This window comes from Spironucleus salmonicida, chromosome 4 (assembly GCF_000497125.1).
Source record: "Spironucleus salmonicida strain ATCC 50377 chromosome 4, whole genome shotgun sequence".
In the NCBI taxonomy this organism is placed as follows: Eukaryota; Fornicata; order Diplomonadida; family Hexamitidae; genus Spironucleus; species Spironucleus salmonicida.
Window position 1 is genome coordinate 748198 of NC_090599.1, and position 13635 is coordinate 761832.

At 48.0% G+C, this 13635-nt stretch overlaps 13 protein-coding genes and 1 pseudogene across 13 annotated transcripts; 6 read left to right on the forward strand and 8 right to left on the reverse strand. All coding sequences in view use genetic code 6, as the record gives it.

Annotated features, from left to right (window-relative positions):
• Positions 1-46: 46 nt before the first annotated feature.
• Positions 47-1621, reverse strand: SS50377_23938 (uncharacterized protein; the record flags this gene model as incomplete). Its single annotated transcript, XM_067907802.1, has 1 exon — positions 47-1621. One exon carries the CDS (start codon positions 1619-1621, stop codon positions 47-49), a length of 1575 nt encoding a protein of 524 aa, XP_067764776.1.
• A 162-nt stretch (positions 1622-1783) lies between these two features.
• Positions 1784-2041, reverse strand: SS50377_23939 (uncharacterized protein; the record flags this gene model as incomplete). The annotated part of the gene is made up of 1 exon (XM_067907803.1): positions 1784-2041. One exon carries the CDS (start codon positions 2039-2041, stop codon positions 1784-1786), a length of 258 nt encoding a protein of 85 aa, XP_067764777.1.
• A 1006-nt stretch (positions 2042-3047) lies between these two features.
• SS50377_23940 (60S ribosomal protein L18a) lies at positions 3048-3563 on the reverse strand (the record flags this gene model as incomplete). The annotated part of the gene is made up of 1 exon (XM_067907804.1): positions 3048-3563. One exon carries the CDS (start codon positions 3561-3563, stop codon positions 3048-3050), a length of 516 nt encoding a protein of 171 aa, XP_067764778.1.
• Positions 3564-3656: 93 nt separating this feature from the next.
• SS50377_23941 (Biotin-(Acetyl-CoA-carboxylase) ligase) lies at positions 3657-4223 on the forward strand (the record flags this gene model as incomplete). Its single annotated transcript, XM_067907805.1, has 1 exon — positions 3657-4223. One exon carries the CDS (start codon positions 3657-3659, stop codon positions 4221-4223), a length of 567 nt encoding a protein of 188 aa, XP_067764779.1.
• Positions 4224-4759: 536 nt separating this feature from the next.
• Positions 4760-5566, reverse strand: SS50377_23942 (PAP2 superfamily protein; the record flags this gene model as incomplete). Its single annotated transcript, XM_067907806.1, has 1 exon — positions 4760-5566. One exon carries the CDS (start codon positions 5564-5566, stop codon positions 4760-4762), a length of 807 nt encoding a protein of 268 aa, XP_067764780.1.
• A 103-nt stretch (positions 5567-5669) lies between these two features.
• Positions 5670-6053, reverse strand: SS50377_23943 (uncharacterized protein; the record flags this gene model as incomplete). Its single annotated transcript, XM_067907807.1, has 1 exon — positions 5670-6053. One exon carries the CDS (start codon positions 6051-6053, stop codon positions 5670-5672), a length of 384 nt encoding a protein of 127 aa, XP_067764781.1.
• Positions 6054-6395: 342 nt separating this feature from the next.
• SS50377_23944 (Alpha-SNAP) lies at positions 6396-7184 on the reverse strand (the record flags this gene model as incomplete). The annotated part of the gene is made up of 1 exon (XM_067907808.1): positions 6396-7184. One exon carries the CDS (start codon positions 7182-7184, stop codon positions 6396-6398), a length of 789 nt encoding a protein of 262 aa, XP_067764782.1.
• Positions 7185-7367: 183 nt separating this feature from the next.
• Positions 7368-8330, reverse strand: SS50377_23945 (Brix domain containing protein; the record flags this gene model as incomplete). The annotated part of the gene is made up of 1 exon (XM_067907809.1): positions 7368-8330. The coding sequence occupies one exon, from the start codon at positions 8328-8330 to the stop codon at positions 7368-7370; it is 963 nt and encodes a 320-aa protein (XP_067764783.1).
• A 270-nt stretch (positions 8331-8600) lies between these two features.
• SS50377_23946 (Hypothetical protein) lies at positions 8601-9191 on the forward strand (annotated as a pseudogene).
• Positions 9192-9487: 296 nt separating this feature from the next.
• Positions 9488-10054, forward strand: SS50377_23947 (Leucine zipper-containing protein; the record flags this gene model as incomplete). Its single annotated transcript, XM_067907810.1, has 1 exon — positions 9488-10054. The coding sequence occupies one exon, from the start codon at positions 9488-9490 to the stop codon at positions 10052-10054; it is 567 nt and encodes a 188-aa protein (XP_067764784.1).
• A 531-nt stretch (positions 10055-10585) lies between these two features.
• On the forward strand, positions 10586-10933 carry SS50377_23948 (uncharacterized protein; the record flags this gene model as incomplete). The annotated part of the gene is made up of 1 exon (XM_067907811.1): positions 10586-10933. The coding sequence occupies one exon, from the start codon at positions 10586-10588 to the stop codon at positions 10931-10933; it is 348 nt and encodes a 115-aa protein (XP_067764785.1).
• A 77-nt stretch (positions 10934-11010) lies between these two features.
• On the forward strand, positions 11011-11253 carry SS50377_23949 (uncharacterized protein; the record flags this gene model as incomplete). Its single annotated transcript, XM_067907812.1, has 1 exon — positions 11011-11253. The coding sequence occupies one exon, from the start codon at positions 11011-11013 to the stop codon at positions 11251-11253; it is 243 nt and encodes an 80-aa protein (XP_067764786.1).
• Positions 11254-11327: 74 nt separating this feature from the next.
• SS50377_23950 (uncharacterized protein) lies at positions 11328-11678 on the forward strand (the record flags this gene model as incomplete). The annotated part of the gene is made up of 1 exon (XM_067907813.1): positions 11328-11678. The coding sequence occupies one exon, from the start codon at positions 11328-11330 to the stop codon at positions 11676-11678; it is 351 nt and encodes a 116-aa protein (XP_067764787.1).
• Positions 11679-11908: 230 nt separating this feature from the next.
• Positions 11909-13624, reverse strand: SS50377_23951 (Transmembrane domain-containing protein; the record flags this gene model as incomplete). Its single annotated transcript, XM_067907814.1, has 1 exon — positions 11909-13624. The coding sequence occupies one exon, from the start codon at positions 13622-13624 to the stop codon at positions 11909-11911; it is 1716 nt and encodes a 571-aa protein (XP_067764788.1).
• Positions 13625-13635: the final 11 nt, after the last annotated feature.

Below are 13635 nucleotides of genomic sequence, written 5' to 3' on the forward strand. Positions count from 1 at the left end.
AGTAGGAAGAGTGTCGTTTTATAGAGATGCTAATTATATGAAGTCCTCACTTTTTGACCGCATCGACGCGATTTTTGACCTACACGAAGCTCAGCACGCACTCGTCGCCCGCCTGCGTCCCTGCGAATTTTCGTACGAATTCCAGGTAGCTGTCCAGGAGCTGCGAAATGGGCTGTGCGCGCCGCTTCTGGTCACTAGCACTAGCCTCCACGGCGCTCAAGAGCTCGTTTAGCAGCCCCACGACCGGCTTCGTCACGTGCCACATGAAATTCATCGCGTAAGTAACCTTCTCGGTGTCGCTCTTCCACGAGTTCTTCTGCAGGTGCAAATTGAAGCGGTTTATGAGGCTGCTAAGCACATAGTGGACTTTTGCGGGCTCCAGCTCGCGCGTTTCGCTCGCCAGGAGCAGCATCTGGTAGTTGATGGAGAGGTCGACGCCTGAATCGCTCTTCAGGGCCTGGAAATAGAGCTCCAACGCCTGCTTTTTGTCGCCTGTCGCGTACGCGCACATAGCTAAATTCTGCTGAATCTTCGAATTTTGCTGATTCTCAGCGTCCAGCGACTCAAAAATTCGCTGGCAGAGCCCCAAATTCTGGCGCGTTAGCAGCAGCAGCTGCCCCAAGTTCTCCCTGCACGCCACGTCGGCAGGGTCGATTTCGTACGCCCGCGTGAACGCGCAAATCGCGCTCTGGATCAGTTTTTTCTGCTGCGGAATATCCGTTTCCTTCTGCTAATAGTTCGTGAGGTAGAAGCTGCCCATATCGCGGTGCGCGCGCGCGTTCTGCGGGTCGAGGGCGGCCGCCTGCTCGAAATGCACGAAATCGCCCGAAATCTCGCCCTAGAGCGTGCGCAGCAGCGACTGGCGTCCGCTGTCGCCGTAGAGTGCGTTTCCGAGCAGCTCAGCGACGAGCGCGGCCGCCTTGGGGCGCATTTCGGCCACGAAAAAGTACGTCTCCGCTAGCTCAATTTTGAAGTTTGGGAGCGTCTCCAGGAGGTCTATGGCAGTTAGAGGGTCCAGAGCCGCCTGAGCAATTTTGGAGGCCAGGTGGATGACCAAATTTCGCGGAAAACAGACGAAATTGGTGCGGAATAGCGTCTCGAAATCGGCCGGGAATGAAACGGAGTGGGAGGCCAGGTAAGTCAAAAAAGTGGTCAGGTAAGCCTTTATCGCCTCGTAGCGGGCCTCCAGCTCGTTTTTAGCCAGAATGAGCGCGCTGTAAAATTTTAAAATGTGGCCCGCAAGGTCTGTGGGGGTGCCAGCGAATGCAGCGCGCGCGAGTCGTAGGAGCTGCTGCTGGCTCAGCTGGGAGTTCGCCTCGTTCAGCTGCTGGAACTGCATCTCGAAGCAGACCTGCTGCTCATCGCGCTCCTCGAAAAAGCGGTCCAGCAGGTGCTGTTTCGGTGTATCCTGATCGAAATGGAGCGATTGGAAGGGGAGCGGGAGCTCTGGGTGGTTTTCGGGGATCAGACCCGTTGTGCGCTGCATTTGGGCAGTTTCGAGCGCACTGAAGAAGGGGAAGAGCTCAAATGTGGAGTCTATACATGATTTGAAGTAGGTGTCCAATTTTAGCGTTTGTGGCTGGTCGGCTGAGAAGTAGTTCAACTAGATAAATGCCTCCATTACTGGAGTGGCAAGCGAAAAGAAAAATTAGATATTAATAATATATAAAATGTAATATTAATATTTAGGGCCAGTTTACTCAGAAGATTGTTTAGTTTACTAGTATTGTACAATTATTTAGAATATAATAAGTATACGCAATGAGAACAATAAAGATTAAAATCACACCTCTATTTCGTCAAAGATAGTGCTTTCATCACTGTCAGAATATAGCTTTCTTTTTTCCGTAGGTGTTTTCTGTTATCTGCTTTATTAAATGTGTGCGGTTAACTCTCTTATTGTTTAATCAAAATCTTTAAGATCTGCGTTTAAACATTCAGAATATCCAGGTAAATACTTTATATGTACTTGTTTTATGTTTTTCTTTAGATTTACTTAATCTGTTCTTTTAACTGATTGTCTAGGTTTTCCTAACTACATTAAGAAAGGGTTTAATGTAAAGAGATATGAATATTATGACATATTGTAGATATATAACTTAAGGCGAGAAATTAAAAATTTACTCTAACAGTTAATGAACATTATTATGGTACAGGTTGTTGTTAATTTTATAATATTGGGATGGAAAAGCTAAAAATAAACTTTACAAAGAGCAGAATTTATTACACGTAACGAAAGAATTTTTAATAAAAATTTCACTAATCAGACGAAATTAAAAAATTATATTTATCCAATATAAGATATATATATTTATACTTTTATTTTCTAGATACTTACGTAAATATTATAATTTGTTGGCAAAATAATGCTATTAACTATGTATCACTAACAATATATTCTGTTTATATAAGTGTTCTACTTATCAATTAATATTAAATTACTTTTACTGCAACGTATATAAGCTGCTAACTACTCATTCTAACTATAAACAGCGGTTCAATACTTTTATTAACTTCTGATTCTGAACTTTAAACTATGTTATATATTCCCCTTCAAACGATTCATCTTCATCATTAAAAATCTACAGAGTATTGCTTGACAAAAGAACCGACTTATTTTAAGGTACGATAATTTATCTCTATGTAATCCCTTAATATGATTTTACAGATCTCATTGCATGCTTTATAGTGGATTAAACCTTGTTGTCTTAAGATATGATAAGCTAGTTATCTACAAAAAGCTATTCTTAGACTGCATTTTCCAGTTTTGTAATTTGCAATCCCATTTTTGAAGTTAGTTCTTAAGTTATAACTATTAATATAGATACTAATTTATAACATATATTAATACTTCCTTGTTCCAGAATAAATTTATTATATCAATATATGATAATATTTCAATTTCTATCTTTAAAAATCTAAATTTGTTAAAATAGATACTAGTGTATCTATTATATTTTAACGTAAATTTGATATTGCATTAAGATGCTAAAAGATATCAGAATAGTAACATTTACTATTATATATATCAAATATAAATATAAAATTCACTATTTAATTACGAATATAGTCTTGCGGGAAGCGCGAACGCAGGTGGAAACGGGGAAGTAGTGGGGGAACTCTACCTTGTTGCCGTTGTGGTCGCCGGGGATGACGTCCATGACGATGGGTCTGCGAACGTCTTCGTTCTTGACGATGTCGAACTTGATGATCTGCACGTCCTGGTAGCGGATGTGGTACTGGCCGGCCATGACGGAGAAGAGCTTCTCCATGGCGCGGGCGGCGGTGGTCTCGCGGATTTCGCGGTACTGGTTCTGGTGGCCGACCTGGGTGCGGTAACGGATGGTGATGCCGTAGGTGCGGACGGTGGAGTCGTCCTCGGTGACCTTCTTGATGGAGACGAGCTGGCCGTTGGACTTCTTGATGCGCTGGAGGGAGTTGAGGAAGTACCAGAAGCGGGACTCGGCGATGATGTCGTTGGTGGCGAAGATGGTCATCTTGAAGACGGGGGCGTCAACGGGGGCGTTCTTGAGCTGTCTGCCGCAGATTTCGTACTGGTTCATGGTGCAGGGGAGGTGAAAAATGAAATCCCATTCGGATATTATATGCAATTCGCCACATAATAACCCCACCCGGCCCTACGCCCTACGCCCAGAATGCCCCGCCTGCGCGTCTTCGCGGAGCTCGCCTCCACCATGGACGAGGCGCTTGCCCACCCGCCCGAGACCGTCGTGCTGGCCCTCCGGCAAACCGCCGGCGTCGGCCGCACCGGGCCCTGGCAGTCCACCCCCGGCAGCCTGCACTGCACCTTCGTCACGCGGCGCTTCGACCTCACGCACGTCGCGGTCGCCGCGGCCCGGCTGCTGGGCGCCGCACTCAAGTGGCCCAACGACCTGCTCCTGCCAGGCGGGAAGTGCGGCGGCGTCCTGGAGCACCAGGCGGGCGGCGTGGGCTACGTCGGGCTGGGGGTCAACCTGGTCCCCGTCCCCGGCTTTGCGACCGCCCGCTGGGACGCCGGCCCCCGGGACCTGGCCGAGCGCGTGTACCGGGAGGCCCTGGGCGTCCGCGACGGAGAGTACCGCGCGCTCTGCGGGATGCTGGGCCGCGCCTTCACGATCGGGACCGTGGTGGACGTCGTCGGGGGCGTGCTGCTCGTGGAGTAGGAGGGCACGGTCCGGGCCGCTAGCGAGGTCACCAGTGCCAGGCAGCTGGTCGGGGTCTGAGAGTGATTCTATCTTTTTATTAAAATGGATGAAACTTTATATTTGGATTACGTAGTAAATTATTATATGATTCATAATGATGTCTTATTAAGTAAAAGATTAAAATATTAATTACTTTATATGCTATATAGATGTTACTTATTTGTTATTTATTTTATATATTGTGTAAGTTAATCCAAGATGATTTCTTAATTCGTACTAACTTAGGGTTCTACTTCGTTTTTTACTTCCAAAATCTCAAAAAAACAACAAACAATTGTAAGCTTACTTGTAATTAACAGTCTACCTCATTTGCACAGAATTAGATACATAAATATACTAACCCCCAATCCATGATTCAAGCCCATTGTTACATTAAATTATATTTGCAAAAAACCTTGACTTTACGATCCCTCTAATTATTCCTATTTAACAGCTTATGTATGAAATAATCAGATTTCGCCCCTCTGTATATATGCCACCCTCCTTCTTCATTTAGACAAACTTCCTAATTCACGCTAATAAATTTAAACCAAAAAATAAATATATTCTTTCATTCAAGCGATCAGCTGCTACTATTCTTCCCCACTAGCATGATGAACCTCCAGAACGTCCCAGACGCCGCCCAGCGCAAAAGTGAGCACGAACCCTAAGGAAACGTCGGAAAAGAAGTGCGCGGACGCCTGGATCCTGGCGATCATGACGACCGGAATTAGCACGAGGAGCAGCACAGCAAAAACGGTGAGCACCGGAAATGTGATTTTTATCGCTTTCTCGAATTGCCGGAAACGCAGCAGCTCCCTATAAGAAGACCTCAAGATGAGCAGATTACTGCTCAAAAATACAGTGGTCGTTTGCGTATGTCCTGAAGGGCAGGAGTGCATTTTGAAGTCGCAGCCACTCGTTTTGTTGCTATTGTACTGCCCAAAGGGCAGGAAATCGACGAAGCACGTGTGCGATGTGGTGTTCGAGAATTTTTCAACCTAATAGGGCCTGGGGCGGTTCAAATTGCCTTTAAGCGCGATAACGAGAAGGAACGAAAAGCTGACGTACGCCAAAAAGCAGGCGCTCTGCTGGGCAATGAAGGCCAGTTTGGCCTGCAGCGGAGCCCGGAAAGAAAGCGCAAAAATGAAAATTGCAGTCAGAAGGATGCAGGGGAAAACGGCAGTGAGGCGAAAATTGGCGTTTATGAAATGGAAAATTCCTTCTGCGCGAATACTTTCTTATTTCACGATAAGCGCCAAATTCTGGTCAATTTACGAAAGCTGAGGGGCAAAATTTAGCATCATCAGTGATACTGATATTGTGACGATAGTTGGAATGTAAATTGCAGGCGATTTCCAGCAGAACTTGTATACTTTCATTTCAAGATTTACAAAAAATTACATATTATATTTTTGTATATAATAATATAAAAATAAATTCGTATATGAATCAATTTTGAATTGTTAAATAAAAATACTAAATTCAATCTATGACCAGGTCATTTACGTCCTCATTGAGGGCAGATAGTAGTCTGCTCAGCTTAATAGAGCTCTGTGATAGTTCTCTATTTTTAGCTTCTGTCACCGTCTCCAGGAACAATGGATATGTAAGATTCGCTAGGCTGTTGTAGCTGTTGTTTTGTATGTGCTCATAGCTAGAGTAGTTTATTAATTTCTACTTACTGGGGAGCTTTTGTATCGATTTGGTGACAATTGAAGAATTGCTATTACTTTATGATGAGATACTTATTTTGTCATCTTTATGACTATACTGCATTTTAATAGGTTAATGCTCTTTATAGGTGATTCCTGAACCTGTAAGCTAAGCTTGCACAGTGTTCTCAAGATAAGATAATTGTATACCCATTTTTTATTTTAATATGATGTGTTTCATGGATAAATACTAAGTAGATTTTTCTACGATAAAATTATTCAGGTTTTTCTAAGAATGTGTAAGTTAGCAAATATAATATCAATATTATTTCATAAGCCATCGTATATATATATTATATGTCATTATTTTCATAATACATATTAGTGAGCAATTTTTTACAAATTAACAAAAATACAAATACCTATATATACTAATATAATATATACACAACACTTTCCTGAATAAATACAATATAATATATCATTATACTAAATGTGGATGAATCTATAAAAAAAATATAAGTCTTACAATAAAGTATTTAAAACATAAGATAGTTCATAGTTCCACATCACCACATTCAACTTCTTCTTATTCTTTAGCCAAATCATTGAGTACAGCTAATATTACATTACCTACGCTTAACCTACCCCCAGTATTCATCTTTCCCTCGTCAAACTCTTCCTTATTCTTATTTTTAACCCCGCTAATTAATTTTTCTGCCATTTAGCAATCATCACTGTTAAAATCGTTAAAATACTCTGATTCTTACTCAGCAGAGACAATATCTCCCATTTTTAAGCATAAAATCACATTACACAGGCAGACTTGATCCAGCTTATGCAATAACTTACCCATTTTTTCAATAATTTTATAAACCTATTTATATATGATAACCGCTTTCCTGTATTCTTTATTTTCAACAGCAAGTTCCGCGAACTCTTAAAGCGCTGTCATTGCCTACGCAGGTTTATTCTCCTCTAGTAAAATTGCAACACCCTCGTCAACCTCACCAACTTCTACCAGACAACGAGCTGCTTCAGTAAATTTTCCTGAAATTTTCCATTCAAAAATAGATTTTTCAAGGCATTTTTTGCTTCTAGCTTGTTCGTTTTCGATTGTAAAATTTTATGCTGCAGCCTTAAAGTTCACGGCAGCAGTTAAATGATCACCGTTATTTGAGGCTAAATCTCCACAGATTTCGAAAGTTTCTGCTGCCTTTTTGAAATCTTTTGCTGTGCGGAACGCTTAAGCAGCATCTTAGTAGTGGCAAATTGCTTCGTCAGGTTCTGGCTTATGGAAAAACGTCTTTTTGAGGGCTTTTGCAGCTAGCAAGAGATGGTCCATTAGAAAATAGGAGTGATTATATTATATAATTATTATATATTTTAATATTAATTTGATTGAACAAAAATTAAAAGATATTACATTATTTGGAGACTACTACTAACCTGAAATATAATTATTAAAACAATTAATATATTATAGTATATACTATTTATTAATTATACAATAGTTATATATGTAGCCTCACTTCTTCTCATCCTCATCAGATTCTTCCTCAAATTCCATTAATTCTTCTTCGTTTTCAGCATATCCTTCTTCTCCTTCATCATCACCGCCTTTTCTGAGGCCTTTGAACTTTCTCAGGTTGAGTTTATTGACATCCGCTCCATCAACATGGATTGTTCCGAATTTTCTGCCGAATTCGTCGATTTCGACGTTTTTCTACTTCTCCTGAACTTGCTTTCCATCCTTGTCGAGCTTGGGGTGAATCATAGCTTTTTCGTACACTTTATCATCGAAAAATGATCTCCTCATCACCAAATCGAAGCTGAAACCCATAGGTGTTAAATGAACAGGGCTTTACACACTTTTCATGGTTTCATTGGTTAAGTCGTCGATTACGTAACTTCTAACGCGAATTTCATTGTTCACAGCAGATATACAAATTGTCCACTGGATACCAGTATCCACAATTTTCTTGACAGTTTAGCCTCTAAAAAGGTCCAAGAATAGGCTTTTTAACCGAATAAATTCTACGTTATTTTCGAAATAGTCGCCTAAGAACACAATCGCAGGCTTGCAGTTAACCATTGGCTTCTTAGATTTCACGTCTTCGAGGGCCAAAAAGTTCTTAAGCTCAAATTCCTATTGCTGAATGAGTTGGCTGTCGAATTTTCTGCCGAAAACTAAGTTATTAGGGCGCTTTTTGGTAGAGGATCCATGTACGAAAAGTGCGGTATCCTGCTTTATTAAAACTGGCAAAATCTCAGAACTGTCATTTATAGGGTTTTATAACGGTTTTGGGCATTTATTAGAGAGCGGGGAGCACAATTGCAGTATGTTCAACAGAAATTCGCGCACATCTCTAGTCGTAGATGCAGTAGAGCATACTAGTAATGATTTCTCGTTTTCAACCAGCTTAGATGCAACTTTTGAAGCAGCACGGCGTGATTATGCGGATTAAACTGGGGGTTTTGAAAGAGACATTTTTTGAAGTGGAAAGTGGAGTGAAATTATATTTAATATTATATAATAGATAATAACTTAACAGACTAATTTTTTTAACCTAAGTCTCGAAAGTAATAAAATTGTAGCAAGTTGCTGATTTACCTCCCCTCATAGAGCCTATCACAAGTAGCACTCTAAAAATTCAAATTTTTTGAGCAAAATCCTCTCAATTCTCTCAATTTCACCAACCACCATTAAATTTGAATCCTATATTCTGGTAAATAGATATGCACCACCAACAAGTTCCACTAAATACGCCCTTCCGTAATTTTCTTTCGACCTCTCACATTTCTGGCGCCCAAACTTGAGAACCGACTCCCGCATACCATTAAGTTAGCCAGCCATACCTAGCGACTCGTATCCCTCTACCGGCTCAGCATTTAGCGGGACTGGCCATGCGCAGTTCAAGCAAATCGCCAATTGCAATTCAAGCGTCCCAGCACTTTGTAGCCCGCCGGTTGCAGTCAATTCGGAGTTCGGAATGCGGCGCGCAGTAATGCATTCTGGGACTTGCCGAAATGGAGCGATTCTCCGATTTCAGGAAAAGTGTAATTGCCTAACCATGCTGGAATAGCACACGTACTTTAACGAATGAACATCCCCAATTAAGCCCAGCTGCGCACTTTACCATCAATTTTTTAATGCCCATTTCGCTCGCCCCCAACCTTTCATCGACGAGAAATACGCATTTTTGCTTTAAAAGTCTGCCCACGCGTTTCGGAGTTGCTACCACGCGCTAGAGCGCAAACACGGCTTTCCGGAACTTGCTGCTTGGAATGCTTAATCCTGAAGCGCACGCTTAGAGCAAACGCAAATGCGGCGATCTGTGATAGAAAATGACTTTGTTGGGACCGTGCAGCCCATATTGCGCAGAAACGGGTGCTAAAACTGCAGTTTGGGGCGCCAGGTTGCGAGGGGCGGGTTCGCATCGGGGCCCAGGGAATGGGCCGAGGGTGAAAAGGGCAGAAAATCCCAGCGCTCGGGAGGGCTGATAAATAAGTTTCTGGGCATCGTTCCATTGCAGGGATTGGGCGGAGGCGATGCAATTTGCGGCGTATCGCACCGCCAGAGGGCCCAACCGGATTCCGCCTATAATACGCAGTATACAAGGTATCGCAGCCACTTCCTTTGCAATAATGCAGAAACCCGTGCAGGACGTCGTGCGCTTCTTCTCGCTGTTCTTCAAGCAGTCGCTCTCCGAGATCCAGAGCATATCCCAGGACCAGCTGCAGGAGCTCAACTTCAGCGGCAAGTCCGTGTTCGACGTGGAGGAGGTCCGCGAGGTCCTGACGTCCTTCGCGTCCCAGATCAACTCCCTCGTCAGCTCGGACCAGGAGAAGATCTCGAAGCTCGCGGGATCCCTCGCAATGCAGCTGATGTCGCAGGCCAGCGAGCAGTCGGTCGAGATCTAGCCCAAGATTACCGACCTCGAGAACGAGGCCCGGCTGAAGATGTTCGAGAAGGGCGTCGACAACCAGAACGCGACCCAGTTTAAGAAGGTGGACAACACGTCCCTCATCCAGAACGAGGGCCGGATCAAGGAGCTCGAGGCCCAGCTGCTCCAGAAGGACGCCGAGCTCGCGGAGGCGGGGTAGCTGCTCCAGGCCAAGGTGGACGCCGCGCCCCAGTACCAGAACATCGTCCGGATGATGAAGAAGAAGAACGAGGAGATAGAGGAGCTCAGGGACAGGCTAGGCGAGTGACGCAATCTGTATAGTTGGGCGGGCGTGAGTCGGCCGCCGGCGCTAGGTCGCTTCTGCGCATCCGCCGTACATCCTCCCGGTGCTCCGAGCCGCGCTAGGGCCCGGGTCTGGCTTTTCCAGCTGCGCCCCTTTCAGGGCTGGGGAGTACTGTCGTGCGATTGAATCTGTATTGCGCCCAGGGTGCGAGAATCTGGCCAGGCAGCAGTTTCGGGTTACCCGTGCCAGCAACTACCCGAAGAGCGAGGGAGCTATGGCAGTGGGTGTATAGGCAGCCATTCGGGCATGGCGTCATACTCCGAGGGCACACCCATGCGGAGAGCAGGACCATTCAGATCACGCTAGCCACCACAAGGAGACCTGGCGAGCCGCCCGCAGCCATGCCGGGTGCGTCGACGTAGCATCGCGTGTTGCTTTTCGCTCCCGCACGAAAGGTAGGCTGGATATTATAATCTGCCTATGTCCTTCAAAAACATAAAATTCTAGTATATACCCCTTAAATATGAAACCAGCACTTATGCGTTCTCTTTATAAATGTCAAGCACCCAAGCGTGTGCTGTAGTTGAAGAGAACTGCTCGGCCGGGTGTGCGGACACCGCTAACGGGAATCGTCAGGTGGTCTGCAGCGCCCAGCAGGTGCCCTGCGCGTTCAGGTCATACGCCTTCGAGCCCTTCGAATGCACCACAGCGTCTGGGACGAAGCTTACACCATGCCTCGTGCAGGAGGACTCGTACTTCTGCATCTTCGCCACCGTGATGACGGCCTGGAAGCCCATCTCGGCGATCTTGTTCGGCGTGGTCCTGGCGCTGTTCATCGTGCTGGTCGTGTCCACGTGCATCTGCTGTCTGAGGGCGCCCAAGCAGAAGAACGTCCAGGTGTGATTGGTTACGTGTCACTGTCCGAGGGCAAGTATCGGCGGCAGCTTCGGATATTATATGCATTCTGCGGCAATCGGAAAATGGACGCGCTGCAGGTGGGCCAGGCCACGATCGCACCGTACTCGAGCACGCCGTCGGGCCGCTTCGCCGGTCTCTCCCCAGTAATCCTGGACGCATAGGACGCCGAGCTCGTGCGGTGGATGAGCGGGGCGGAGGCCGGAGCAGGACCGCAGACGGAGCCGCAGAAGACGGTGCAGTTCGTGCTGGACGACGCCAGCGGAGCACCCGAGCCCGCAGACGCGAAGTTCTTCTGCTTCCAGTGACCGACTTCGTCAAGTAAAATATCCGCCGCTATCCCCAGTATACCGTATTTAGTCCCAAGGTACCAGAATTCAAAATGTACGCAGAGACGCTTCGCCGCATGCAGGAGGAGAGCGACGACTTCTTCCGCCAGGCGCAGCTGCTCCGGGCCAAGATTGCCGCCACCCGTGCCCTCGTGGCCCAGCTGCAGGGCAAGCCTGCGGGCGACCTCTACGCGAAGGCTCCCGCCACGCCCGACGCCTCCGCCCAGCCGCAGACCTTCTCGGGCGGGGAGATCGCTGGGTAGCGCTGCGTGGAGAATGTTGCGGGTGATGCTGCAGATACCGGCGCAGCTGCGCCCACGGGGAACGCCGGACAGCGCCGCTGGGCTGTATGCCTCGCGCTGGCGGTTCTAGGTCTGGCGGCCCTGTCCGTGCTTACGAAGTGATGAAAGTCTTTTGCTGTCGCGCGGGAGGTGCGCTTCGTGCGGTGAGGTGTGCACTGGGTGTGGGTCCAGGCCGTTCTCGCACAGCCGCCTGCATGGTCAGAGCCACCTGCCTGGGATGGGCAGCGGCTCACTCCTAGTATGCATGGCCTGGACGGGAATATTGTGATGGCCGGTACAGACTCGGGAGCACCAGAGCCCGCCGCTTCACGCCCGCAGAGAAAACTGAAATATCACTTCGCCGAGCCCAGCACGTGGCTGTTGGCGTTGAAGACCCCCTCGTTGACGCCGAAGCCGCCGCCGCTGATCTGGCTCGTCCGGATCCCGGTCAGGAAGTCGCTCGTCTCCAGCTTGGTGCTGATATCGTTGCCGCTGTGGTTGAGGTTGAGGCTCTGGCTGACTGCGAGCGACTTGAGGTCCATCAGCGGAGTCGCCTCCTCCTCCTGCACGAGGTCGTCCACCTGGTGGCCCAGGTTCTGGTTCTGGGTCTCGACCTCGACCTCGCCCTTGCATAGCCGGAGCTCCCACACCCAGCAAATGGTGCCGTACGTCCCGCGGAGGAGGGCGCTCAGGATAATGATGTTCGACACGTCGTAGGTCTGGCCGAAGAAGTAGGCCACGGCGAGGAGGCAGAGGTCAGAGAGGGCCGCGCAGCCGCTGAGGATGTAGCGGATGCGGTCGTTCTTGGCGCGCGAGAACGCCATGACGAAGCTGTAGGGCGGAACGCAGATCCCGGCGACCGAGGCGTACTGCAGCTTCGGCAGAATATTCACTATGGTCTCCACCTTCTGCAGCGACGGGGTTATCTGCCTGACGTACAGCGGCACCAGCACCGACGTGAACAGGAAGGTCACAACGGCGTACACGGTGCAGGCGATGCAGATCTTCCAGAGCTTCTGCCGCAGGAACGTGTGGATCCTGTCCATCCGGTGGTTGTTCTGGTTCGCGGCCGTGAAGCGCAAGGTGAGCTCCGCGAAGGCGTCGGTGGCGGTCTGCGACACCTCGCTGAGGATGACGAACGAGACGATGTAGATCGCCATCAGCTGGTCCATCTCCTCGGACTGGTATTCTCGCGAGAGCATGAGGTAGATGACCACCATGTTCGTCATCGGCCGCCCGATCGCGAACAGGAGGCCCTCGAAGAACTTGATGAGGATGAGCGAGACCAGCATCCAGCGGAAGGGGAAGAGCAGCTTCAGGTTGAAGAAGAGATTCTGGTACCGCCCGGACAGGAAGTAGAAGTTCGGGATGAAGGAGGCCGCGAGGGCTAGCTGGGGCAGCGAGAACACGGCCACCTGCACGTAGGTGAAGACGTCGATGGAGAACTTGAGCTACTGGGACACGATGACGAAGAAGTAGAGCGAGTAGCTCGCCATCTGCATCCCCGCCAGGACCGCAGCGCGCCACACGAGCACCGACAGCCGCTGGTCGGCCTGCAGAGCGGCCTTGATCTCCGGCTCCAGCGCGAAGTTGAGGAGGGCGGTGACGGAGAAGAACTTGAAGTAGAAGGGGAACTCGGAGTTGGCGTCGCCCGTGAGCAGCAGGTACATTTTGTCGGCCAGAGGGTACACGCAGGCCGTCGCGATGACGATGAAGACGGTGCGGACGAACATGGAGTACGTGAGGTGCGTCGAGGCTGCCTGGAGCTGCTGCTCGTGCAGGTACCGCTAGATGTAGAAGTAGGTCGTGGCGGTGAAGGCCTCGGAGAGGACCCCGAAGATCGCGACCATGAAGTAGTGCACGAAATAGATGTTGGCGGCGTCCAGCGGCGTCAGGTAGTAGGACAGCGTGAAGTAGTTTATGACCGAGACCGTGCGCGAGATGAAGATCGGCACGAACTCCGGAATGAAGTGGTGCAGGATCACCTTGTTCAGCGGGTCGGTGACCAGCACCTGCGCCGCGTTGAAGGACCTCAGCGACGACTGCACCGAGTACTGGGACTGGGTCATTTTTAGAGTAT